Raw genomic sequence first — 27,998 nt, 5'->3', positions numbered from 1 at the left:
TAGTGACTGGTGTGCAAACATTGATTGACTTAGAAACAAAACAGTTGATCCCATTTTATTTTGTCCATGGATTACTCCAAAAGCAGATGGAAAGACTGTGTGGAAGACAAGGCAAGCGCCTGTTTACTCTTCTTTATTCTGCAGGTAACCACAGACATGTACCAGGTTTTGGCAGCCAACAACTACCAGCTGGAGTATCGAGGGGTCATAAAGGTCAAAGGCAAAGGAGAAATGACCACCTACTTTCTAAATGAAGGGCCTCCAATTAGTTAGCACCGACTGCAGCGCCACACAAAGATGGATTTTGCATTACCCAGGATTGTGAATAGGAGAAAAATAATTTTTTTGTAGTGAAGCTGAACATGCGGCGCAGTTGAAATTTCACCCCATGACTTTAGAGCTGGTATCAGCAAATTCTTTGGCCACCCATCAAGAAAGGCAAGAGAAAGAAACCACCTTGGAGTTGTTCCTGGCTGAGTGCTAAGCTGACCAAAGATGTGCACTACAGAGTTCACAGATAATACATGAATTCGGCATTTTTAAAAAGGCTGCTACCACAGGATGGCATAAGAAGCTATTTAAGTATTTATTGACACAACACAACATTTACTTGGTTGAAGGAATGTATGAATCACTACAAAGCATTATTTTGGAATGGATTTGCACTCCCATAATGTTTCCATCCCATACTGCCAGCTATTTGAAGTGTACCACTGTGCTTTTATTAGCTGTTTTGAATGGGCTTTCAAAACTGACACCCACTGTTGCAGCACACAAAAAGGCCTTTTAGAAGGGCATTGGTAATGTTTTAGTGTGAAAAGACATTATAGCCTTGCCCCCTCGTTTTCCTTCTTCTCCATGGCTAAATGACTGCTCTTCTGAGTGGGGCTGGCACACCTAATGAAGGGGAAGATCAGGATAAAAGAAGATGGCTTTACAACCATATTTATTAAAAAGTCGTCTGTGCTCTTCTTTGGTATCTATCAGTTTACATGGGAAAGACTAGATGTAAACAAGAGACACTTTGTGGGGGGAACTCCCCTGAAATTTGTTGTGGGTTTTTTTGTATTTTTTATTTTGTAATATTGAAAACATGGAGATCTAACAGATATACCAAATTCTATATTTTGTAAAGTATATATAAATTAGAAGGCAGGCTGTCCACACCAAGGTGTGGGAGGAGGTGTATATAACCTGTAGACTTTTGTGTAATTTTTTTCTGTGTAATACTCTGAACACAGACTTGGCAGTTTTCAGATTATCACTATACAATCAACCAACAACAAACAGGTGAGTTTTCAGGCTGAATCAGATGCATTTTAAAATGAAAATCCAGAAAAATCTACAACCCCAAAGAAGAGGAAATACCCGCAGTAGTCACAGAATTGTTCCGTGCAGCGTTCCAGCGGAGGGTGGCGGCTTCCCAATGGAAACAGGACCTTTGAGTTTTAGCTACTGAGATGGTATCAAACATGTCAGAAAGAGCTCTAATCAAATCTTCTAACCCTTAACAAGAGCTCTTGTGAGAAAAGGAAAAAAAGCTCTTTGAACTTTCATTTTAAAAAATCATTTTTCATAGATGGTCTTAATAGAATCCTGCTGATCTGAGAGTTGTCTGACATTGTAACTGCCATGTGACATTACAAGGAACTATGTGCTGCAGCATTGAGTTTACTTTCATGTAGTAAGCACTTATTTAAACTGATTCACAGATTTTCAATTTTCAGGAATTAGGTGATCTTCAAAACAGATTATGATGGCAAGTGTGTATATGAGGTGGTTGACCTTAAAATAGTGCCATTGATACTGTGTTGGGCATATTTATCACTAGTGGGGGGGTTTCTGAATAGTTCACTGTTATCATTTATGTACCTTTTCTAACTATGAAAGAAAAATCCCTTGATATTTTATTAAAAAAAGAAAATTATTTTAAAAAAGCTATATTTTTTATATTCTATGAGGGGAAAGTTTTGATATTGAATTTGGCTAGCACTAAAAATTACTCCAATCTTTTGACATTTAATAAACTCCTTTTCCACTCTTCTCAGGGCAGAATTATTGTAGTGCTCACAGCATAATGATTGCACTATGGTGGTGGCGATTTCTCTTTCCTACTCGACAATGAGAATAAGTGAAAATCCATGGACCTGTCTTAATTAATTTGCTCTATTGCTAAGCATGACCCAAGCATTAAGCCATTTAAACATGACCTTAAATGGCATCTCCCCCTTCCTTCTCCCTTCCACTAGGAAACATCTCTGAAAAGTATAGTATATTGACTTCTGTAAAACTGCCAAGTCTGCCCTTGTACTATACTTTTGCTCCTTTACATCTTTCCTGGTTTGCAAAATAAACTTAAGTTGCATCACGGTGTTATGCCTTTCTCCCCTCCTCCACCTTCCATCCCCTTTGTCCCTCACTGAGTTTCATTTCCTTCATGCCATACACTTGATTTTAGGTTTGCTTTCTGCTTTCCAAAAGTCTGCAGTCTTCTTAACTTTTGATTCACCTTATGAAGTTGTGTTGTCAATGAAATTTCAAGTCCCCAGTATCTCTAGCTGTGATTGTTGACAGTGTGTCATGATCATTTCAAGGGGTATTCACACACTCTTTACTCTGGATCTTGCAAAAATGGATACAGTTATGATTTCCCATGGAAATTGAAATCTATTTAAGTAATTTAACTATATTAAACACTGTTTCACTGGTAATGTGTCTCTGTTTTATTTTAGCTGCAGCTGGCTGGTGGGATGAGACTTAAGTTGTGTAGGAGATGCTGGATTTGCAAATAGAAACATCCAGGTCTTGTCTGGCACTGATGGATGCCCTGGTCCTTTGTGCTGCCTCATTATGGAGCCCCAAGGGCTTGGGTACCCAGCAAACATCCCCTGTGTCCTTCTTGTGCTCCCAACTGCCCCTGGAATCAGTCTCAGGGCAGCTGACAAAATACACTGGCATAACTGAACAGCTGAAATTTGTGTGTGTCCTATTTAGAGAAAAGAGTTTGAATTTTCAAAAGCACATCACCTAACAAAGAATTCCCCAGGTACCTCAGTACTTGTCATCTCAAGGACACTGGAAGGAGACAGCAAGCACTGCTGCCAATGCAACATTCTCAATCTTTACATGTAAAAGTAAACACTACATGTGACTGTACCAATTAACAGGAGCCTCAGGTAGAGCTGAGAAACAAAACCCTGCAGCTTCCAGCTGACTTCTTTTAGTTGAGAAGACATTACACAGGCAGCTGAAAATCAAATGCCCTACAATGTTATAAGTTAGGAGGGATTTTATGAGTGTACTGAGAACACAGCTGCAGGAACAAAAAGCCATGAAGTATTTAAGGTATCAGTCTTTATGAAAATTGGCTGAGAAATATTTAATACTTTCTGTGCTCTCCTAAATAATCATACAGCAGTTTAGGACATTGCCTGATGTAAGCAACTTTTTTAAACTATCTGGAGAAGGGCATTCCCCCAGGGAGGGAAGGCAGGAGTCTCCAATGCTGTGCCCTCTCATTTCAATTACTGTATGCAGACTGGCTGTATAGTTTTCCCCAAATGCATCTTTTTCCCACCCAAAAAGCATTTTGATGAGTTTTAAGGTGTTTAGCCACTTCTCCCCAACACAGATCTGGCTACATCAAGTATCTGCCTGCACTTAATAAAATGATACATTTGAGACACACTGAATTTCTTAGCTGTGTCCTGCACTGCAAGTATCTCCAGCCTGGCTGTTTATGTGTTACACAACAGCCACAGACACCAACACCTGGCCAAGAAATATGCCCAGAGGCAAATACTTTCATTCTGTTAAGTTTCCCAACTGCTCCTCAGGGCACCATCACTTCCAGACTGAAGTTTAGGAGTTGTCAGCGAGAGCAAGCTTGGGATGCTGCTGGGAAAAGGGCAGCTCAGCTGTTTTAAAGCTGAGAAAACTCAAGTTTCCCTGCTCTTGACCCACTTTGTCCTTGCAACTGAAGGAGCAAGTAGGCTCTGGGGAGGTGGGGGAAGACTGAGAAAATTGAATTTCAGGCTGGATGGGGGGCAGGAGCAGCAACATTTTCCTGCCATTTGGAGCCAGACAGTTTCCTGTAAAAAGCATAGTTATATATTTTCTGTCCCTGAGCACCTCTCAGTCCCTGCCTGCCCTGCACTTGCTGTGGCCAGCCCTGTCCCCTGGCTCCCCTGGGCCCGGAGGGGCGGCTGGGGCAGCATGGCACTGGCATTCCAATAAAAAGCTCCAGGGGACAGCAGCTGCACTCAGCTTCCCTGTAAGCAGCTGGCCCCAGAGATCTTTAACAGAGAATTTCAGATGCAAATAACGATTGCCATCTACTGGAAATGGCAATCTACACCATTGGCAAAATACACCTACCACATTGGCAAAATACACCTACCTTTGTAAGTCAGGCAAGCCTTTGGTCATCCCTTCCTGAAAGCAAATACAGTGACACCTCATTGAAAGATAAACACTCTATTGTGGGTGTTGGATGAACCCATTCCAACCTTCAGGAGGTCTTTATAAATACAGCATGAAATGGGCTCTGCTTCTACCAAATCCCACAAAACAATCAAGCAACCATGAATGGCCATCTGCACTTCACACTAAAGTAAAGCCTGTTGTCCAAGATAGTAATCAGCTTTCCTAAATTCATCTTCCTAAGTCTGGTGACTCAAGTACCTGGTAAAATCAGCAGGGAAGCCCCTGCCTGACTGTTGAGTTTGTGTAAGCAAAAAGGAAATACTGAGAATTTCCAATAAATTTTCACCTCCAACCTGGCCTGCTGTATCTTGGTTCTAATCTCACACCAAGATGTCAGCAAGTTCTAATATTACAAACTCAAACATGCTAAGAAGCCATGTTTTTAGCACCTAGTAATACCACATAATGAAGAACAGTCACACTCATTAACTTTTCATTGTGAAATTGGATTTTTATCAGTGCTATAAAAACAGGCAAACAAAACTCCAACTGTTTTCTGTTACACTGGCAGTTGCATTTGTTCATTATACCTGCTAATCAGCAATTAGTTTAATGCCAGCATAACTGGAATGGAATAATGGCTCCAGATGCTATGACAAAGGAAGTTTTCATTCCTTAAAAATGGATCTTTGGGAATAGCAGGAAAGGACGGTGCCTCAGAGGAAACAAAATTCTCTGCCAACATATAAACCAAAGAAATGATGCAACAAAAAATTCTGTATGTGCAGAACAACCTGAGTTAAAATCTAAGCAATACTTAAGGCATTCATAGCAACTTCCCTGCCTATCAATGGAGGTCAAAAGACAGGTATAAGGGTACTTCTAGACACTATAAGCAAAATAAAACCTGCTTTTATACTTAAAAACATAATACCTCTATTTTTTAATCACTGATTTTAAATGGTAAAGGACTGCTCTTCACCTTTTCAGAATGGTTCACTGGACACTACTACAAGCAATTCTTGGTGCTAGTAAGGGCTGTTTGCCGGTCATGCTCATAAGCACCTTCTTCTTCCCTCTCTCAGTGGGGAGGGAAGAGAATTAACTGCAAAGCACCAACCCTGGAGCCTGCACACCATGGGGTCTCCAAAGGCTTCACCTCAGACAGCAGTCTGAGACACACCACTTCTACTGCAGTTTCATTCTCTAATTCTTCTTGCTTCTAGTATGCACAATTTTCTTAACTAATACTCCATCTATTTAAAAACAAAATAAGATATCCAGTTCCTATTTTCTTGGTCATAAAATCTGCACTAAATAACTTATTAAAAACATAACATTTTGGTATGAAATGCCCAACAAAATTTGCCTGGGCCAACATTTCATAGCACAGAAAAGTTTTGTCATTTCTTAAATCCAGCAACACAAGGGCATTGCAACCTCTTTGCCATTAAGGCTTGATTACAACTTGTAGATAAAAAACTTACATCTATTTGTACATTATAAAACATCATAAATAACTGTCATATAAAAATAAGACTCCAGTGTAAGTGATGGTGGTGCTCTATGGTTGGCTGGAGTTTGCTGGTTGATTCACCAGCTTTAGGAGCATACAATTGTTCTCTCAACTAGATCACAGAGGTTTTATCCCAGCACAAAAACACCCAACCCATAAATCCCAAAGAATCAACACAATCCCTGTATTTCTTGTTTCAGCTAATCAGACTAATTTATTATTTTCCTGTCCCCAGTTGTCTGTCTCAGGTTTGAGCTAGTTATTCATCCATTTCTGAAAGTAAGGAAGAACATATAAAAAGAACAGCATTCCAACAAGTACAAGTCACTCCATTTACTCACCAATCTGTTCTCTTTCAACCCTTCCAAACACATGAAGTGTGTGAGAAACCTGGTTAGTAGCAGCAGAACTTTTTGAATAATTACAAAAAATTAACCCTATCTACATACATCAATTTCAAAGAATAATTAAAAGAAAATCATAAATGAAAACACATTAAAGAACTTACAGCATAAGACAAAGCACCACGGGTGAAGCTGATCCCTAGAAACTGAGTTTCCAGGTTACATTTTAATTAAGAAAACATTCACATATATGTCAATGTGAAATAAAACATTCAAAAGTTTAATATCTTACATATGCCACATCTAGTTTGCTAATATGCAATAGCATTATTATTACTTATTTAGCCTATTCCCTACTGCCTCACAAAGGCAAAACTGACCTTGGAAGTGAAAAGCTTGCACAATATGCAGAACATACTTTACACATTCCTCCATTAATGTACAAGTGTGCTTCCACATTGTCATCAGATAATGTGATCATGAAATACCGTAAGATAATTCCACATCAGATTATCTCCATAAATGTATGAATGAAGCTTTTTTTATGCCACCAGTCATATTCTACATACATTTCACTGCTTGGATATACTTCACTCTCCTCCTCTAGTCCCATATTCTTTTGTGTCCTTTTCAAGAAAATAAAAAAATAATTTAAAAAAGGTTTAACCACCAAGCGTAGAATGTCCACAGGCATCTTACATTGATTTATTAAAAAAAAAAGAAAAAAAAAAGCCCCAATCAGACAGCTTCTTCTTTTGGAGAACAGCTTTACATTCCTGAGAGTAACTACTGGAACAAGACTTGGTCTCAATGTTCCAGGACTTGTCAGACATTGTAATCAGGGGACTTTCCCTGCGCTTGTCGCAGTCGGATTTGTAAGGTAGAAAAAGCTCCCACAGTCACATGGAAGAAGAGCTGCCACAGGTTGCGCAGTTCATACAGGTACATGTTACACAGGCAGATCAGCCCAAAAGTCAGGAAGGACTTGGCATTCCTCCAGCCTGTGTAGTACATAAACAGGTAACACTGTCAGGAAATAAAAAAGAAATCCGGTTACTTCATGGCAAATAACTTCTACTGAAGAAAAATTATCTGGTCATTGAAAAATTACAGCCCAAACCAAGGAAAAGTCTGAATCAAACATGGAAGAACAGTATCAATTCAGCAGTCATAGAAGGATGAAGAGTACCTGATATCAGTACAAGGTTACATTTGCCTTGCATTAAACCCTGAGAACAATTCATTCATAGTAATTAATTACAGCCTGCAATGAGTGGCCCATGACTAAAGACAGTGGATGTTCCTGGCAATCTCTGGTCAAAATAAACTCTGTTCTACTCAAGCAGAGGAGAAGGAACACAAGAGAAGTCTTCAAGAAAGCAATGGAAAAGACAGGCACAATACCAGGGCCCCAGAGCTCAGCACAAGGCAATCCCCCAGACTTGTCCCAGTGTCCTGCCAGGGGTGATGCTGAGGGTTTCCTGGCAGATGCAGGGGCCCACACCCACTGCCCTGCTTCAGCTGCTTCACATTTGGAGAGAGACACAACTGCTGTCCTGTAATTCTACCACATTTTAGGCAATGTCTGCACACTGTCATGGAACACAGTCTGTCAGGACTGCCCACAGTCCCCTACTCAGCCCTCTTCCTACTCTAACTGGAAATATGTTCAAGTCTTTTGTCTCAGTTTTCATCTCTAAAAGAACACAGCTTTTACCCAGACATTATTTTTATTTCTTCTATTGTTTGAACTAGTCCCTTAACCGCTACAAAATCAGAAAATTCCTTTGCCCCTTCCCTGGATTCAGGTAATTCCTGCTGAAGGAAGTTTTTTTTCTGAGCTTTAAGGTAGATAATAATAGTACTTATGCTTACTTTCTCTTACAAATCTGTTCCCAGTGGATTTATAACTATGGTCACACAGATTTAACAACATCCATCATCAGATTATCTAAGTGTCATTTCTGTTCTTCCTGGGGATTTATCAGTCAAAAAAACTCCACTTAATTTTCTTTTCATTTTTCATGTTCCTCAAAAAAGGGCAACTGAACAATACAATTTATTGAGGTTACTTTATATTCTATTTGAACTCTACCACTTTGTTATAAAGCATGCATTTCCACTGCAAATGTGGCTGAAAGCAGCACAGCTACTTGCAGTGTCTGGATATCTAAATATTGTCAGAGAGGTGAGCACTGGCATTATCAGTAAGATTTGTATGTCCTTCCTCCAAAGGAAAGTAAAACTAGAGATTAATAATCTGCATGTTTCAGAATCTAGAGAGATGTATTCTGAACCTGCTTGGCCATTTTAAGCAGAGTAAATGCAACCTACTTGTGCTGACAACTTCACAAATCATATCTAAAAGAGCAATTAGTTGGTACTGGTATCTCAGCAATAAGAATTCAGATCATTTCCTAGTGTTGTCACTTCCACTGACAATGTATGAACAAGTGTGACTGCTTCCAAGATTAAAATAAGAGTCAGGATATGCTTCATCAAGATGATTAATAAAGGCTTGAAAACAGTAGTTTAAAAATGTTACTGTAACATGATGTCACATGACTGAATTTTACTGAAGAACTGTCTTAAATGAATTCTGAAGTGGGTTTTTCATTGGTCTAGCTCTGAACTACTGGATGTGCCCCTTACAGAACAGATGAAAAGGCCAAAAACAGTCAGAAGGCCAAACCAATGCATCTTTAACAGCTTACTATACAAAGTACTGGTATGAAACTCCTGAGGGTTGTTTTTCTACTACTAAAGGGAAGTATTATCATGCAAGTGTTATACTGAGCATGCTTTTATGGAGAAGACTCCTCTGTGCTACTTCAGAGAAGATTTTGATTTTTTTTTTTTTTTTAATGAATGTTCAGAGGTGACTGAAGGCTCAGATTCTGATACTTTGCACTTCTGGTACAACCGAGGCAGTTGTTGCTTTTTCTTCTTTATAAAAGACTAGAAACTATGAAGCAACATTAGACATGTCAGTGAATCTAAAACTTCATATTATACTTAAGTCCTGTTCTTTTGCCTACACATCTGAGTTACAAATATTTCTTGGGAACTAGAGACACACTGCTGTGTAGTTATTAACTGAACAAGACAATACAGCACAATGGATGTCTGGTGGGTGAATGACAGTGAAATGTGCTGTCATACAACAGAAGGAATTAATGTCCTGAGCTCTTAACTGTAGCCAAAGAACATCAGACCATGCCAGAGAACCAACATCCCTCAATTCTGAAAACTGACCAATCACATATTACAGAAATTATACCAGAGGTGGGAAACAGAGTTTCAACAGATCTATTTTGAATATTAATAAAAAGCCTACATTCCAAGTTGCATGGAGTCTTTCTTTCAGACTTTCTTTAAAGCTCTGTTCAAGGCAAACAGTGGAGGAAAGATGTCTCAATGGACAGACATGAATACTTCATAAAGAATAAGGTTTCCAGTTGGGGAGAGGAGGGGGAAAAGTGTATTTTTTATACAAAAAAAGAATGGAGGAGCTCTACCTTATCTGATATGGAACAGACAATTGGCATGGAAAATTAACACCAATCTAAATTATTTAAGGCAGAAGTTGATGTAAAGTCAACAAGTGCTGGAGAACACAAGTCGCATTGGGACACTTTGCTAGAGATAAATAGTAGAGAATGAAGATTACAGATAACCTGGACAAAAAAAAAAAGACTGATAGAAAGGCATTTTCTTATATTATGTCTGACACAGTACTAAACAATGGCCCACAGAAACAAGTAAAAACTGCATACTCCACAAGTCTAAGATTAAAAGTCAAAGTAATTATAATAGCAGCAACTGAGCATGAGAGACATAGACATAGGTTAATCTAACAGCAGTGTGACTGAATGACAGATGCCAGTGGGCACCTTGCTATAAATTATAAAGGTAAGTCAGATTCACATGCAGAAATAGAAAACCGACAGAGAAGAAAAGCAAGAAGTGTCAGGCAGAAAAACAGTGAAAAGTGGCCACAAGCTTTGAAAAGGAAGGAAATGCACATTAAAGTACCAAGTGAGGAAAATTCTGGGGTGCAGTGCTTAGGTATTACTGTATTTACTTCAAATCTGCCCAAAGGGAAGAAGCAGTTTGCTGTTTATTCAGATGGTTAACTCTATTTGAACTATGAAACTATTATTTCAAGAAAATAATATAACCTCCACTGCTTGTGACTTTAGAGATAATTGTCTTAATTAAATGTCTTAATCATCCAGCTGGAGAAAAAATGCCAGCAAACAGAAGCTTTTTGTATCAATCTACTACTACAAGATAACTAATGATTAATGAAAAAAAAAAATAGAACAGAAAATATTTTTTTGTTATCACCCTATTCAAGTATCTGTGACATTTAAGAAAACATGATGACACTTATGCATGACTTGATAATGTTTCTAAACTCTAGTGAATTATGCAAACAGAAAAACACACCTGGTACAAACAGGCTGCGGTTCCAAGAAAAAATGCAATAACATAGCTGAAATCTTCACCTTCATTCTGCAAGAATAAAGCAAAAAGCCATGTTTTACAATAAAACAAGTGAAATACCAGCCATTTACAGTATGAAAGTGATGAATTATTGCATGTTAAAATAGTTTCGCACAGGGATTTAAAGCAACTCCTTTACCACACTAAACTGACAATTAGGACTAATCAGTGCTTACTGATATGTCTGCAAAAAAATCATCATCTGGAGTCTGACCAAAATGTGCATTCATGACAAACAACTCTTGCCAAGATTTTCAAGAGCTTTAAAGATGTCCAGCTCTAACACGGGATATTTACCTTCTCCAGATGCCTTTGAAAATTCAAGTCTAAACACTAGTAAACTACCTTTAACGGCAACTTCATAGAATTATGCCTTCCTAAAGTTTCACAAAATGGAAATTATGTAACAGGAAAGGACCCAAACTGGCCACTAGGGTGGGGTAAAACTCTGCACAGAGAATAACGAAGGCAGCTCTGTGCTCGTGCAGTGACAGCTAGCAGCAGCAGAGGAATTTATCAGAGATTGAGAAAACAGGGTTCTCTTGAAGGGAAGATGGAAAAATTTACTTGAAGTGACAGATTCTTCTACTATGTGTTTAGAAAACAAAACAAACCCTTTAACTTATTCAAACGAGTTGTTATAGTTCCTACAGAGCTGAGCAGAGTAAATTTCCATGCTCAATGACTATTCTAACTGCATTTCTAGCAAACATCTGCAACCACCAAAACCTTCCAAGTAATACAATGGGCACTCATGCAAATGTTTGTCCTTGAGAGCAAATATCACTTGAGAAGATGGTGGTCCATCCACAAGGACAACTTGTGTCTGCTGAGAGTGCATTTCCATGTCCTGTGCTGACCAGGAAAACTTTGCATGTCTGCACACAAAAATTACATCCACAATGCAGTAACTTCTACCCAGTCTGTAAGTCTTTGCCCCAGTGTCACTGCACATTTGGTGGAGTATAGTTACAGATTGTAACAGAATTTTATTAATACCCAAATAAAACCACTGATTATGAAGCAAACAGTAATTCAGAGACACGATTTTGAATGACTTCTCAGAACTCGTTCCATTAATTGTGTTTTGGATTACTTCTCCCTAAACCTTGTGGATTTTTCCATAATAAAGTAAATTAAGAGAAATTTTAATGGATTTTTAGTGTGCCTCATTTGTCAGAAATTAAACTTATCTTCCATCTGTACTGCAATCTATTACCTCCAGATGCAATAACAGAGACAATAAAATTAACTGGATGTCCTGTCATCACTTAAATAGATTAATCTAACATTTATGTTCTTCTTTAAAAATCAGCTGCAGAAAGGTAACAAAATAAGTTTTAGCAACATCATGCTAACTGACAAATCTGTTCAGTACTATTTGTACTATAGCATACTTCAACATCATTCCTATAAACTGAGAGAATTGTGCATAACACAGAAAAACCTAATTAGAGATAGAGATGCAGGTTCACTTGGTCTTTCTTTAAAAAACAAACCAAAGACAACTCAGAAAGAAGGACCTGGCATAGAACATTTTCATTAATCTTGTTCATCTATCCACTAGTCTTCCCAAAATGCTGAGACTCAACAGTACTGTTTATTCAATCTTTACATGTATCAATACTATGCAAGATAACTGGAACACAGGTATTCTTCTTTACCTTATTTCCCTAAAAAAAATCCATTAGGTATCAAAAAAATTGCAGTTGGCTGCTGAAAGGCCTAGAGACCAAGACTTACAAGGAGCAGCTGAGGAAACTGGGGCTGTTTAGCATGGAGAAGAGGAGGCTTGGGAGAGAACTTACTGCTCTCTGCCACTACCTGAAACGAAATTGTAGCAAAGTGGGGTTTGGGCTCTTCTCCCAGGTAACAGTGGGTAAGATGAGAGGAAATGGCCTCATGTTGCATCAGGGGAAAAATTTCTTCACTGAAAGGCTGTCAAGCTGCCCAGGGAAGTGGCTGAGTCATCATCCCTGAAGGAATTTAAAAGCCTTGTAGATGTGGCAGTTTGGAACACGGTTTACTGAACTTAGCAGTGCTGGGTTATGGTTGGACTCAGGTCTTTTCCAACCTAAATGACTCTATGAAGTCCAGATATGTTTAAATAAAAATACCTACCAGCCAAGCAAGAGGATTACTATTTTCTCTCAGAAAACTTCCATGGGGTTTTTAGTTTCTATATCTATCACCACAATAACAGCCACTAAATTGTAAGGAAGTCTTTGTTTTTATTTTGTGGCAGCACACATGAACTTTCTGGGCATGCCTGCCAAGTACTACCAGCATATTCACCTGAATTGCTTGAAAGCATAAGCCATTATTAGTGACACTGTAGCACCTGTGGGAATACAACCAGCACAAGAAATGGAATAGAAAGAAACTGAAAGGCTACAGGGAGAGTCATAGGAGAGATTTTACAGAAAAAAGAAGCGTTTGAGGGAGGTTGTTTGGTGAGGGGAGCTTAGAAGAAATTACTTGACAATTTTCTGACACTGATCCTTTCAATACACAATGAGAAAAAGGGTTTATTAAATACAGACAAAAAAGTACAAAAGTTCTCTAAAAAACGACTTTACAAAACCTGTTTAGATTCCCGCTCTGTGGACTTTTCAAAAAAACTGCCCAGATTTTCAGAGCTGCTCATCATTTCACTCAAGTGTTTTTAAATAGCATCTATAGAAATTAAACGCCTCATACCCTGGCATAAATTTAGAAAACAGAACATTACATTCACATCCTCACTGCTACCAAGGTACCAGGGAAGGAGTTGGCCACCCACCTTCCACTGCTGTTGAAACTCACAGCCTTGATGAATGAGGCAGCGCACTCAAGGAGGATGCACAGATCACAAACAATACAGGATTTGTAACAGAGGCCTGACCTCACAAACAGTACTTTTGAAATAAACTGGCACAACTTAGCTCATACAGAATCTTCTAAAACGGAAATTGTGGTTGCTATGATGCATAACTTCTAAATTCATAAACATGTACAATACCTGGATAAGGCTTTCTATGGCATGGAACCCACGGATTAAATTCAAAGCTCCACATAACAGACTAAGCACAAATGAGACAATCCCTGGCAGAGTCACAGGTTCCAGACGTTGATGAGGAGCTGCAAAGCAGAGCCAAAGAAGATATCAAAGGTCAAAGCAGTAGCTTCAGAAATTCAATAAAATAATAATCTCATTTGTCAGTGGTTTCTAGTCAAGAGATCGCTGAAGCAAACCAGAAAATGTTATTTCTGTTTTCTAAAAAGACAAAACATTGTAAATGTTTCAGCACAAGGTTTAGCAAAAAGTAAACTTTCCTCCAGTTCACATATGTAATTGTCTTGTTATATTTATTCTTTATCTCAATAGGTTCCATTTGTTCAGTATGGTACTGCTGGCTGCTCAAACATGCCAGGAAATCAAAAGTAAAAGATGCACTTGCTACTGAAATCTGTCCATAATCAGTAACCAGCTAATAAGTCACATACTTAAGAGCTTCTCTCACAACCTCCACTCTTCTTTAACACCAATGCATTAGTGAGATGTTGAGACTGATTTAGCTTGTTTGATGAACACTGAGGCAAAGCTATCACAGTCCCCTTCCTTAAAAACACAGTGTGTGCTACCAAAGACACACATGAAGGGACAGCTCTGAAACTCAGCTGGCATCTACACCACAATCTTATATGGACCTTCCAGATTGAGTTTAGCTTCTTACAAGTAAAACACATTAAAACTAAAACACTCCTTCTTTCCACGCATACCCGCTCGTTCAAGCTTATCTAGGGTCACAAATAGGTAACAGTTACGTATGTTCCTCATTACTGTCCCTTTCCATAATGAGTAACAGAAAGCAAATGTGAAAAAAACAATGCAAAACTCTTAACAGTCTGGGCGACACTGGGATAACAATGGGACTACTGAGCTGTACTCAAATCACTCTGTTCAAATCAACCAAGTGTGAAGATGTGAACAATGAAGTTAATGAACTGTAACATTAATAGAGAAGGGGTGTCAATCCCGGTTGTTTGTATTGCACAGATGCAGGAAAAAGGTTTTTCAAACAGTTTATGAAGTTACAGAACCTAAAAAAGCCCCAACAAAAGCTATTTCACATTGATAAGCAGACAGGGCTGTCTAATTAAGAGTGTACAATAACACAAAAATATACAGGATGAGTTCAGTTAATTAATTTGTGCTGAATTTAATAGTGTATAATCAGTTGGGTTGTTTTTTTAAACAAAAGCAGAACCCATGTTTAACTTTGAGAGCTCACTGCTTTTCTAACTGTAGGGTACATTACTGCCCAGCAATCACTCAGTTAAGGTTAGATATGCTAGATGTGCTATTTGCATACCAAACCACTCTTTTTCAATGACTCCCAACTGGTTGTTTTGTTTTGGCTTTTTTTTAAACCATCTCATTTAGAGAGTGGAAAAAAGCTGAGGGTGTATATGACTGCTTTTAGCCAATAGTAATTCCATTCCATTAACTGGTGGATAAAATTAGTTCACTGCTCTCCACTTGCAGCTCTCCAGAAAACCTCCTTTTCCCCATGTATTGAGTAACTTAAAATCATTGTGTGCTAAAACAGCATTTAAAACACGTCTTTGAGAATCACGTGGAGGAAAGTAAAGAGTCTGGTCAGCTAAATCAACACAGTCTATGAAGGTTCACAAAATAGTAACTTCTCTCTTGTTAAAATATGAAATATATATATATATATATATATATATATATATATAAAAAGGACATTATGTACCATTACTAATGTCATTAAACTCTCCAGGTCTTAACAAATTTTATTGTTACAATTAAAGCAACAAGAGTAATGTATATACAAAAAGATGAAGGCAAAACCAAAGAATGAAGAAGGAATGTCAGAGAAGGCAGGGTAAAGTACAATTGACTTCAAACTGGTACATCCATCAATCCTAGAAATAATACTAAGTGCCATATCAAAAATTCTCAGTTCAAATAAAGCACAAATTTTGTTTAATGTTTTTTTAATTTAATGTTGACATTTACATAAAAACTCAGAAATTTACATGGTATGAGAAACTACATTACTTGTAAGAAAGTTTATTTAAACCTAAAATGTAAAAAAAAAAAAAAAGCACGGAGTATACCATCAAGCAAAAAGTAACTTTGATCTGACAATTGTTTCTTCACTGAAAAAAAGCTCAGAAAACAGTAATTTTATCCTAACGTGAAACATCACACATCAGCATGCTGTGACCTTATTTCTAATGCCTGCCAACACCTACATGTACCTTTGCAGGAAGATTCCCTCCATAATCTGCACTCTTTATGCTTCCCACATGCAGAATTTCCCCTATTCCTCACTGCACTGCACAACTCTGAGGGAAAAGGGCTGCTACTGCAAGCACTGCCAGCACAGCAGGCCTGGACTCCTCTCCCCGTTACACACCCAGTTACAGCGGGAGCAAGGGAGAGCCAGTGCTCCCCCCCACGGCTCAAGCTAGTGCCTCCAACTCTGCCATTCTGCACAACAAAACAAGATTTGCATCCACCTAACTTCCCACCTCTGGATGCTCTCCAACTTCATGTAACACAGTTCACTCCAGAAAGTCCTACTTTTAACAGTACAGCATATTCAGGAAATTCCACTAGGCAAAACATCTTTTTGTGAGAATCTTTTTGCACTGTCCTTAGAGCAAAGGAGAAACTTGGAAGTCCAGCCAACTGAGTGGGCAGCAAACATCCAGAGAAAGTTCTTTTCAAGGGTGGAGACAAGTGATGAGTGTAAAGAACTACAAAACCATTAGCAGACTTTCCAAAAAAGACACTGTTATTCAATAGCATCTAAAATGTGAAGAGCTGAAGAAGTAGCAAAGTGCCAGCTTCTCATAATGTACAGCCCTTTGATGGTGAGTTTCTACAGCAGCTCAAGGAAGGAAGTGAATAACTGAACAGAGATCTATGGAATTCAGAGGAAGAAGAAAGTTAAAAGCAACTGAAAAAGAAACAGAAGAAAAATGACATGGAAAGAAAAGGGGACAAGAGAATTTTGTCCGTAAGAAATTGTGGAAAGGTAAGTAAAAAAAAATAGACAATCACCTGCCAATTATTGTTGAATCTTCTTTTTTTAGTTAAAAGGGAAATGGTCCCTATGTTTTTTAATTTAGGTCTATATTACCTTCCAACACTCTTACTCAAAAAAGTCATAAAACCCCCATCTCCCACTACATGGACAACTTTTAAAAAACAGCCAATTTTGACATAGGCTGAGCTCTCTCATGCTCATTGCTTTTTCCAATATTCATAGTTAACCAGCTGCCCCTTCTGCCACCATAACCCTTTCCACAAAGCAGGATTACACAAGAACATTAAGAGCAAACAACAATATAAGAATTAAAAGTGGCAAAAGAGTGGTATCACAGCATTACATACCTTTAAAAAGAGCCCACACATGTAAAAACATGACAAAGCTATGTACAGTGCTGCTTGGATTATTCCACTCTTTTAAACCATTTGAATACCTTCACACTTTTCCTTTAATAATTTTCCTAACTCTAACTCCAATAGTGTTAAATTGCAAATACAGAGATTGTAAGCTATTTCTACACTGTCTCATAGCACCTGCAATTCTCAGAATCAGGGCCCCAGAGTACAAACAGGGCACCCTACTGGTTTTGTTTGGTTTTCATCTTCCATAGAAAGCAGTCTTCAATCGTCTAGAGTAATCCTCATGAGTAAGTACATAATAAGGATAATATACTGGCAAAAAGATCCTATTAATATATACATATACATAAACTGCACAAAATCTCATTTATTACAACACTGCAGGATTGTTTAGATTTACAATTGTAATTCTATGATTTATGATTGCACCCTGACACTGTAAAGTGAACAGCATCAGCGTGTGCCTGCTCAGGATAATTTATAGACAGAAGTACTTTTGGAAAAAAAAGAAAATATATTAAGATCAACACTTCCTTTCATTCTATTTATGATTTTACTTCACTAAACTTGGAGGATTGAAATCAGATGATGTCAGTATCACATGTGGAGCCCATGTATCAGCATAAGGATTTGGCATTTTGTTTCTGTCCTGCTGGGAAACATCTGAAGATGGGACTCAAACCCATTCAGAGGATTCACTTAATAGCACAAACCTTTAACGCAGCTCAACCCCACAATTCCACATTTACCTCCTACATGAAGTAAATTAAAGTTTAAAAAAATTAATGACTACTTAAATGAATTTGGCAGTTTTATACAAAATTGCAATTTTTAATGTTGTACATAAGGCACGTTTTAACGTTGTACATCAGGCACTCATTTCAGAGAGTGCATCTTTTAGCCAGCAGAGCTCTTTGGATTTTCACCATTGCAAAGGCTTCCTGAAGAGATGCTTCTCCCTCCAGCTGCTCTAACTCCTGACATTGCTCTCAGCTTATGTCAACACTGAGTCTTACTGGGCAGAAATATAAAAAAATTTCAGAAATTTTAAAAGGTCAAAAAATAAAAATTGTCTTCTTGTTAAGTGCTTATCTTCATTTACAGGGTTTTTTTTCTTCAATGAAGCAGGCTATTGAACAGAGCCATTTCTTCCTCTGAGTGCCTCAGGAAGGTGAACATTTGGAGCGAGAGACAAAACAGACACCTCATCTAAAATACGCATAAGGTCACACCAGCTTTATGTTTTAGAAACATGAAAAAAGCTTTTTTTTAAAGAAAAAAAATTGAATTTTGCTGCATCTGTCGCATTTAAGGATACAACAACAGAAGTCTGGAACTTACCTGCAGATATCTTACCAGTACCTTTATACTCCCCCACAGGTATATGAGAGAAGCCATTGGCTGAACCAAGTTCTGACGCAGAAATTTGATATGGTGGTCTCAGTTTGATTTCAGTCTGCATATCAGCAAGATTCATCTTTGTTGACAAAGAACGTGTGTTGTTGTATCTCTGTTTGGTCCTCTGAATGAAATTATCTGTGCAAAATTTAAAATAAAGTATTTTTCTATGGACTTTGTTAATTACATAATCCAAGACCATGCAGCTTTTCAGTTCACAAAGTGAAATATATTGTTTGAAATATTTGTATTTATCTTGGATTTTTAATGCTATTTCTGTTTTGTGCCTAATACATCATGGGTTATTTACTTCTGCAGTTAAAATAAATTAAGCTCTAAAAATATAAGTATGTAATAACTGAATAAACTAATGACTTTTCATTGCATGAGACTGAAAGCATTTCTAATACAATGGATTTACTGTACTTATTCTAATTTAGTAAATATCCTTAAGAAAAAACTACGTTGTGGAAGAAAAAAAGTGTTCATAGAAATCTTCACAAGGAGGACAATAATGTCACACAGAAATTGTCATTAACTGAATTATAGACAGGAATTAACCAACTGGAGTATCTTACCCTGTGTATCTAAAATTGCAGTTCTCTTTGCTTTAATGTGTTTCATAAGAATATCTAATCACAGTAATTTCTAATATATAGTATTAAAGCAACATAAATTAATAGAATTCATAACAGCTGTTATCTGGTATATATGAGATGAGTTGCATTTGGAATCTGAAGATTAAATGCTCCATTACATCATAAGAGAAGTAAAAATTTCTCCCTTTCATGTATTGTACAAGAGATAGTACAGCTAAGAGCTAACATGAAACTGCAATCTTTTACTTGAGAAATTTATGAAGCTCAATGGCTTCACAGGTTAACTATTTCAACAGGTATGAAGTCAAACAACTCCTGGTATTACTACCAGAAGATGAACTCCAGAGTTGCTCACACAAGGCTTAGACCAAAACCTACTGGAATGAACAGAAGGAAGTTTGGATAAAACTCTGGCAGCCTAATATAATGCCCCCAGAAGTATTTTTTTATTGACTCTAACAGCAGTTAAATCAGTTTCTAAATCCACCTGAAACAGAGCTACAAACTGCTTTGGACTTTTTTTTTGTGTGCATTAAGTTGTATCCACTTAAATTCTCATTTGTCTTAGTATGAGAATGAAGGGGAGAAAGGCAGATCCTTACCAAATTCTATAAAACAGTATGGTCTGATAGCAGTATTTGTCTTCATCATATTGTAGGTAGTGATGAACTCCTTCTGAAGCTCATCCAGGAAACAGAAAGCCAGGACATTGGGATAATTTTCGGTGCACAACATCATATAGCTTACTCCCAGAGAACTTATAAAGCTAGAATTGAGAAAACACATTCAAAATTTCAAATTTAAATTCAGTGAATTAACTGCTTTTCTAGTCTGATTTCATATTCTGTAACCAGAAAAACAAAACTTATCTGGGGTAGCAAAGGAATAAATGTTTACTCAAAAGCCCAACAGTATTCTAGAAGAAAAGCAAGTTACTTTTAGGCAATGTTTTACTTGAACACCACACTGTACAATCATATGAGAAGCTGTTTTACACGTATATGTATATAGCTATCTGTGTGTGTGTGCACACATATACACACACTCGTGAAATAGAAAATAACAAAGCTTTTGGGATGCAGAAACACAGCAGGTTCATCCCGTAACAGCTTTTCACTCATCTCAAATGTACAATATGTGATCTGGTGCAGCCCAAAAATGCAAAACCTTATCTTCAGATTTGGGGGACGGCTGTTGGCTCTTTCTAGAACATGGGAAGAAATAAAACTGTTCTGTAGAGTGCAGAATTAATAATTCTCCAAAGATAGCTGCAAGGACAATCAGAGATTGCACATATGAAATCAGAAAAGGATAGTTTGCAATATACATCTTCTGTTGCATTTAGGCAATTCATTAGAATTTTGGTTTTCATGATAACATCCAAATTTCTTTAAAATCTTACTGGATAACTTACAGTATTAAAAGCAATCAAAGACAAAAGCAGTAAAATCTACCCTGATTAAGCCTTATAGCTTATTCTTAAAAGTTTGTTTAAAGCTAATCAGTTAACAGGCCAACTGTAGCTAGCCTGTTAACAAAACAATTTAGTCCATCCTGGGCTTTAATGCAAGAAATGCTGGAAACTCACATATCCCTGTACGAGATGGAGAGGTCTTAGCACTTTCTAGGATCATTCAGGTGGTACACATTCCACCACTGTAACTTCTACATGGTTAACTAGGGGTTAAGATGAAATTACTCACCTCATTTAAAATATCTATATTAGAATCAGAATTTAGGGCAGTTAAAGTGCAAGTGAACTATAAACAATAAAGAATTTCTTCTAAATATCTAATCCAAACCTACCCTTTCATTCAGTGTAAAGCCACTCTTCCCATGATGTCGTCTTATGACTGTGCCATTATAAGGAAACTTTCATGCAAGTCTGAATAGGTTCAAATCTTTCTACAATTTCTCAGGTTTTAAATTTCTGATACATAAACAGTGCCAAGAATTAATCTTAGCTTGATTAAGCTGCACAGTTAACTTTTTCACTTACAGAGAGACACAATCTACATGTTGCAAATACTTAAACGAGATGCCTTACTTTATATTGTACTGTCCAGTTTTCAGAGTACATCTATCAGGAAGCTGAGAAAGTTTTTTAGAGAGCATTTTAAAATATTTTCTACATTCTTGCATTCCCGTGCTCTGGTCATAATCAGTAGATGCAGAAAGTGGGAGTCCATCCCTCACACGGACCACAGAGGCAGATAAAATCATAGACATTGCCAACAGAGTTAACAACAACCTGCAACAAAACACAAATCAGGAGGAATCAGAAGGAGGAATCAGAATGAAGGTGAAAGCAGAGACAACAGCACCAACTGTGATGAATTAAACTTCTCAAGCTGTACAGTGGATTCAGGTCTCAAATGGGACACAGTTAGGATTTTCAACTGTAACTCAGACTAGAGTCTTAATTGAACAGGACCTTCTAATCTACACGAGCCACAAAACAGTTCTTCAAACCTTACACTATATCAAAACATTCAAAAGTTTAGCAAGACAAGTATTAAAAGCATTACTTATCTGCTAAGCATCAGTACACAAATTTGCTCTCCTACAAGTGGGCGAACTGCTAGAATTTATATGAAGCCAAAAGCAAACACTTCCTCAGCTCTTAACACTGCTCTGCAGACTCCTACCATATACTACACCTATCACTTCAGACACTACGAAAAAATATTTTTGCCACCCTCAGATGATGCTACTCAAGTTCCATACAGTCACAAACTGCAAGAGGAAACATATTTCTGGATACAGCTGAAATATGCTTTTGTGTGTGATACTGACATGTTTACAGCACCTTTCAAACTATGACGTTAGGGGGCTTTACAAGCCTCAGAAGCTGAATGACTGCATTCTCACAAGTCAGAAACCCAAATTTTCCCCACAAAGACACTACCTCTTCATAAAAGAGAGGAAATAGCTATTTTTACCTGAACTCTCATCTTCTCTATTTCCCAAAGACTTTATATCCATGAGGAAACTTAATGAATAATCAACAATATTCAGGCTTTTCAAGGTTATTTACTCCTCAGAGAGAGACATACAATAACGTAAGCACTAAACATGTGTTGTCACTTTCAGTTTAGTAAATTCAGCTTCATCAGCAGTCAAACTTCAACCTCCTTTGAGATACATCACATTAGCTGAATATTCCAAATTAATACCCTCATATTTTACTTGCACAGCACATCAGACTCTCCCCAAAGCTGTAACAGCAGCAGAAGCCACTGTTGACTGCAGTCTGCTGAACACCTTGGGGCTTTTATCAGGTGCCCTTGTTATTTCAGCACTTCACTAGAGAATTCCCTCCTGAACAAAGTGCTTCCATCAGCTGGACACAAAAACAGAAAACAACCCCAACTCCAGGACTTCCTCTAGATCAGCTTGCTGGCATGAAGCATTCAAGAAACTAAACCCACAGTTCTAGAAACTTTTACCTATATCTGAGTTCATGCATGTGTTCCCAGAAGGACAATTCACATGGAATGTACATAGACTCATTTTCTTAACTATGCTGCTAACCATATAACCAAGGAGATAACCAAGCAGCTCAAGAGCACGACAAAACTGCAGAGGAGCTTTAAACTGTAAAGGTTCTTTGCCAATATCTCTACCACTCAGAACTCAATCCTGACAGGGACTTTTGGGAGCTGCATTAATATAAACAGAAGAGCAGTGATGCCACAGCAAAGTTTAAATAGCACTTCATTAACTTACTTGCACAAAATGTAATTTCATGGATCTGCATTTCCCCTGATGAAACAAATAACTTACTTAGCACCTAACATGAAGAAAGGAACGCAGCTCCATGTCCTGTTTCAGGAAAAGGCAGTGAATAGGACTGCACTGCAGGAGAAACCCAGAATCCCTCAGCCAGCTCGCAGAAGAAAAGATATGATTCTGTTCACTTTTTAAATTATCTTGATGGTTAAAGTTCATGTTGAGCTATCTGATGAGATAAGAACAAACAAAAAAGTTAATAAATATATTTTCTGGGTAACAACGCACTTCAGCTCTTTTTTGTGAGGCCCTACATATTGGAAAAACCTGAACATAGCCAAGGGAGGTTACTCAAAAGATAATCAAAGAAAAAGAAAACTAGGATAATAGAGATATTAAAATGTTTCTGTGTTCCTTAAGTGAAGTTCAGGAAGTCCCATCACTTGAGGCATTTAAAATGGGAAAACACGTTATCCATCAGCACAGCACAGGAGTAACTGAGGTTTACACAACCTTTGACTCAATCCCATCGCTCCCCTCATCCACTACATTTGATTAATCCATCATCTCCTCTGCTCAGAACACTTCAGGAATGAAACACAGCACAACCACAGCTCTATTTTCAAAGCATTAAGATTTTCAATGTTCAATCTCATCATAGTTGCTTTGCTCCTACAACTGAAAACAAAGAACATAAATTCCACCAACAGCATGTATGCACAGACAACAGACAAAGCAAATGATAAAGACATGTTTAGAGATATTCTTTCAATTTTTATGTCTACTCTGTATGTAAATAAATATTTGCATAAATCTTGAACAAAACTTTGTGACTCCTACTTAGAGAAAAACAGGCTCTATAACAGAAGATAAGCCTCGATTGAAACCTGCCAATTCTTTTCATATACAACAAAATCACGAAAGGTAGAAATTTTGCTGAGCTGAAGATCTTAACACCAGCTAGGTTTTGTTACCATCATCTTAAAAACCCACCCAGTGAAAATATGAACTTTTTTCTCAGCCTCCTAACAGCGGAATCAGAAAGCTATCTAAAAACCAAAGCTAATAAAAGAAAAATTACTTTGGTTGGAAGATCATACGTATGTCAAGAGATGTATAATATAGATACCGTAACAGAACATTCAGCATTACCTGATAATGTATTAACAAAGAAAAAAAGTTTACTAAATCTACTTTATCCACCTCTCAAAACAATACAGGTTTACACAAGGAGCCAAGTGGTAAATTTGATATGCACTTACATATTTAGAGATTGAAGAAAGATAAATATGCTTTTAGAGTTACCTCTAAATGTCTTTTTGAAACATCTATTCAAAGCTGCATTAAGTAATTCACCAAATCGTTACAAATTTCATACATTTTCCTCCAAAAATTCTGTATCCCTCAACCACCTGAAGATGACAAAAGACTGCACTTCCACTACAAATGGTCTATGAATCTCTTACATGTGCAAGGAAATGAACAGATTGGGTTCACTGTCTCATTCCATGACAGAACTGTGGAATACCAAATCCAACCAGCAGCTGTTTGGCTCACAGGTATCACAGAGGGTCCAAAACTTGTCACCAGCCAGTGGAACCCCTTGTCACAGGCTGCTGTCCATGCTACAATGTTATGTGAATTTAAGAGGCAACTGGAAAAGTTCACAGAAAAACTACCAGGGGTATTAAAAGCAAGTCAGAACCCTTTGCTCAGAGGGATTCTGACCCCCACACAAACACCAAGAGGGAAAGTTTATCACAGAAGCAGCACTCCATGCTTGCACCATCCTTGCTGCCCGTAGCTAGCATTTACTTCTGCCCCATCGTTGTTGATTTCTCCTTCACAGCCCTCCCCATGAATGAGAGAACTCATGGAAAAGAGGAGCATGGAGAAAGCTGGCCACAGAGAGTTAAGAGGCAGCAGGGTGGCTATTCATCTGTTACTGCACCTTCCCAAGAGCTGTCCAATTCCTCATGCACATGTCAGCATCCCCTGTTTCACAACCAGCAATCAGCACATGTGCCTGGTTTCATCTCCTCCCATGAACGTGAGAAACCTCAGGTGATGGAAACCAGAGCCTGTTTCACTGTACTTGTTTTTTTGAAGCCATATTCAATTATCATGTTGTTTATTTCTGTGTTATGATGGTACCTGATCTGCAGCATCTAGAAAAGCCCTAGAAACACTTAAAATAGAAAATGGAGCATTCCAGCCTTTTGTAACAAATTCATCATCTAACTTGTGATCTGACAGTAAATTGTTTTAAACCTATCTGACATAGTCTTATAACACTTTTAACAAGTGTTTGAAAGTGACTTGTGACTATGATTTGTTCAGGATGCTTCACTTAAAAAAACCTCCAGCTTTCTCAAAATTCTGAGCAGATCTAGTGTAATGGCAAGCCTACCCTCCTGCACCTCATAACCTTCAGCCAATTTAATCACATTTCTTGTTGGGATGTCTGCCTCTCATAAAAACTTTCCATAATATATAAAACTGGGAAGTGTGTGCAAGCTCCACTCCTGTCTGATCACTGAATACAGATAAAATTTCTGTGCTTACTTCAAACATGTTGGACAATTTACTGTCCCCACTTCTGAGGGTTGTGACAGCTGCGTTACACAGGAAGGAGCCTAATTTTTTCACACTATATCATACTTCAGAAATTCGTGTTACAAACTGGAGCACCACAGAAGGACACAATAAATAAAGCTACTTTGACATCAGCGGGTATGATAATACAAGGGAATAATCCTAAACCATCAGCCAATATAATCCTTTCCATAAAGCCAGGGGGAAAGAGATCTCAGAAGCAGAATCAAGATTCACAGAATCAATGAGGTTGGAAAAGACCTCCGAGATCTTCGAGTCCAACCTGAGACTGGACACCACCACATCACCAGCCACCACTAAGTGCCATGTCCAGTCTTTCCTTAACAGGTGGCTCCAGGCACAGTGACTCCATCACCTCCCTGGGATCCCAATCCAGTATATAATCACCCCTTCTGAAGAAATTCCTCCTAACGTCCAAACAATTCTGACAAACTAAGGGAAAGAACAAGTTGCATCCCAAAGTTTGGGAGCTTGACCCTTTCACCTAGCACCTACTTACGTGGCAGCTCCGACATGACCGTCTGCAGCCGCAGCAAAAGCGCTGACTCAGTGGTCACTGACTCAGGCGGATCCGCACCGCTCCAGGTCACAAAACTTCACACAACCTCCTGCAGAGCCTGGAGAGCGGCCGAGGCCCCTACACACAGCGGGCTCCTGCTACCGAGCGGCGCTTGCCAGGAGCCCGGAGCGGCCCTGGCTGCCTCCCGCACCCGCCCTGCCCGCGGCAGCGGCGCTGTCACTGCCACCACCACCCCCCGAGACGGCGGCGGCGCCCCCGCGCTGACCACGGCTGAGGCGCGAACGCTGCCGGCCTTGAGGCTCCGCGGCCGGGCCTGGAGCCGGCAGGGGCGGGCAGGCGGAAGGGGACAGGAGTCGAGGCGAGGCGAGGCCGCGGCGGGGCAGGGCGGGCAGGGCAGAGCAGGGCCGGGCGGCGGCTCCGGCCGCGGCTCCCGCCCCGCCCGCGCCCCTCACGGCGCCGGCCCCGCGCGGGGGGCGCGAGCCGTACCTGGGCAGCGGGGCGGCGGCGCGCGGGTCCCGCCGGGCATTGTGGGAGCGGACACGTCCGCGCGCGCCGCAGCGCCCCCGCGCGTTGCGGCCGCGCCGCTGCGGGGCGGGGCCGCCCTGAGGGGGCTTCGGGCGCTCCCGGCGCCGCCGCCCTCAGGGCTCCCGGCGAGCCCCGCTGTCAGGCCGCGGAGCTTGGGCAGCTGCCCTGGAGGCTGCGGGGTGCGCCCGGGGCCGCTGTTTACGAAGGGGACGCCGCCCTTGCGTGGCGGGGATGCGACGGCCAGACTCCCGTGCCAGGCTCCCGGGCGTGGGTGTGTCTCACCGCCCGAGCGGCAGCAGCCGAGCAGCGCCGGCGCTGTGTCGCACAGCCTCGTCTGAGGCTGAATTTATCATAAAATCAGATTGGAAAATATCTCCGGGATCATCGGGACCAACCTATTATGACACTATCCTGTCAACCAGACCAGGGCACCGAGTGCACACCCAGTCTTTACTTAAACACCTCCAAGGATGGTGACTCCACCACATCCCTGGGCAGCCCAGTCCAATGTCAAGTCACCCGCTGTGAAGAAGTGCTTCCTAATGACCAGTCTGAACCTCCCCTGGTGCATCTTACGATTGTTCTCTGGTCCTGTGCCCTGGGCGAAGAGCCCGAGCCCCGCCTGTGTGCAGCCTCCTCCCCGGGAGCTGTAGGGAGCGGTAAGGTCAGCCCCGAGCCTCCTCTCCTCCAGGACAATTCGCTCTGTTGTCAGCACAGCTGGGCTTTAGGAGCTGTGCTCTTTGGGTTCTCCCATGTAATAACTTCTGACAGCGGCTGGCTGGTGCCCACCAGGTTTAATGGATCACCCGGCCCTTGGTGCGTGCCTGGCGCTGTGTGGATAACCAGGTGTGTTTGGGGTCCTCTGCTGGGGCAGCGAGCGTGGCTGCTGGCACCTGTGTGATGGGGACAGAATAGCCACCAGCAAAAGTGCACTGAGATGAGACCAGATGCTAGGCTAAGCTCACTCATTTCCCAACAAATCAACCGGGCATGTTTCAACAATAAATGACAATACAAAAGTGAAAGTTTGCAAAACTCATTAGTAACCCTAGAGTGAGGTTACTATTTTAAAACTTTTTTTACTGATACAAAGATAATTTTCTCCCTGTATCACTCTTTGACTTCACTGTTTTCATATCAAATCACACCATTTTAGTCTGTTGGCTCAAATCTGAAATGAAAGCAGTTTATTTCCTTGCTAACGCCTTTTAATTTCTCCTTCCATCTGTTACTACTTCACTATCCAAGTGCCTGTAGCACGGCAGTGTTGGGCTAGAGGTAACACACCTCACACTCTGGACTCCCAGGCTCTGCTGAGCTCTACTCAGGAGCAAGGTGATCAGGAAGATGGTGTTGGAGAAAATCAGTGCTCTCCAACCTCAACTCC

At 39.6% G+C, this 27,998-nt stretch overlaps 2 protein-coding genes across 7 annotated transcripts in view; one reads left to right on the top strand and one right to left on the bottom strand.

Moving 5' to 3' along the window:
* The window catches only part of ADCY5 (adenylate cyclase 5), a 206,372-nt gene extending 203,661 nt beyond the window's left edge, over positions 1-2,711 (top strand). Inside the window, exon 22 of the mRNA XM_053982722.1 lies at positions 145-2,711. Within this exon, the coding sequence (XP_053838697.1) occupies positions 145-273 (129 nt within the window). The 3' untranslated portion in view covers positions 274-2,711. The remainder of the gene's footprint in view (positions 1-144) is intronic.
* Positions 2,712-6,128: 3,417 nt separating this feature from the next.
* Positions 6,129-26,656, bottom strand: SEC22A (SEC22 homolog A, vesicle trafficking protein). 6 transcript variants are annotated; one of them, XM_053982486.1, is made up of 8 exons: positions 26,573-26,656; positions 23,005-23,179; positions 21,266-21,469; positions 19,821-19,984; positions 18,563-18,757; positions 13,796-13,914; positions 10,738-10,803; positions 6,129-7,311 (listed from the first exon to the last, which is right to left on the bottom strand). In XM_053982486.1, the coding sequence occupies exons 2-8, from the start codon at positions 23,016-23,018 to the stop codon at positions 7,111-7,113; spliced, it is 963 nt and encodes a 320-aa protein (XP_053838461.1). In that variant the 5' UTR covers positions 23,019-23,179; positions 26,573-26,656; the 3' UTR covers positions 6,129-7,110. The 6 variants fall into 6 exon arrangements, with proteins under 6 accessions (XP_053838461.1, XP_053838460.1, XP_053838458.1 ...); XM_053982485.1 differs by lacking the exon at positions 26,573-26,656 and adding an exon at positions 26,062-26,466; XM_053982483.1 differs by lacking the exon at positions 26,573-26,656 and adding an exon at positions 26,066-26,466.
* Positions 26,657-27,998: the final 1,342 nt, after the last annotated feature.

Source organism: Vidua macroura, chromosome 7 (genome assembly GCF_024509145.1).
Source record: "Vidua macroura isolate BioBank_ID:100142 chromosome 7, ASM2450914v1, whole genome shotgun sequence".
Lineage (NCBI taxonomy): Eukaryota > Metazoa > Chordata > Aves > Passeriformes > Viduidae > Vidua > Vidua macroura.
This window is presented reverse-complemented; position numbering and strand designations above follow the sequence as displayed.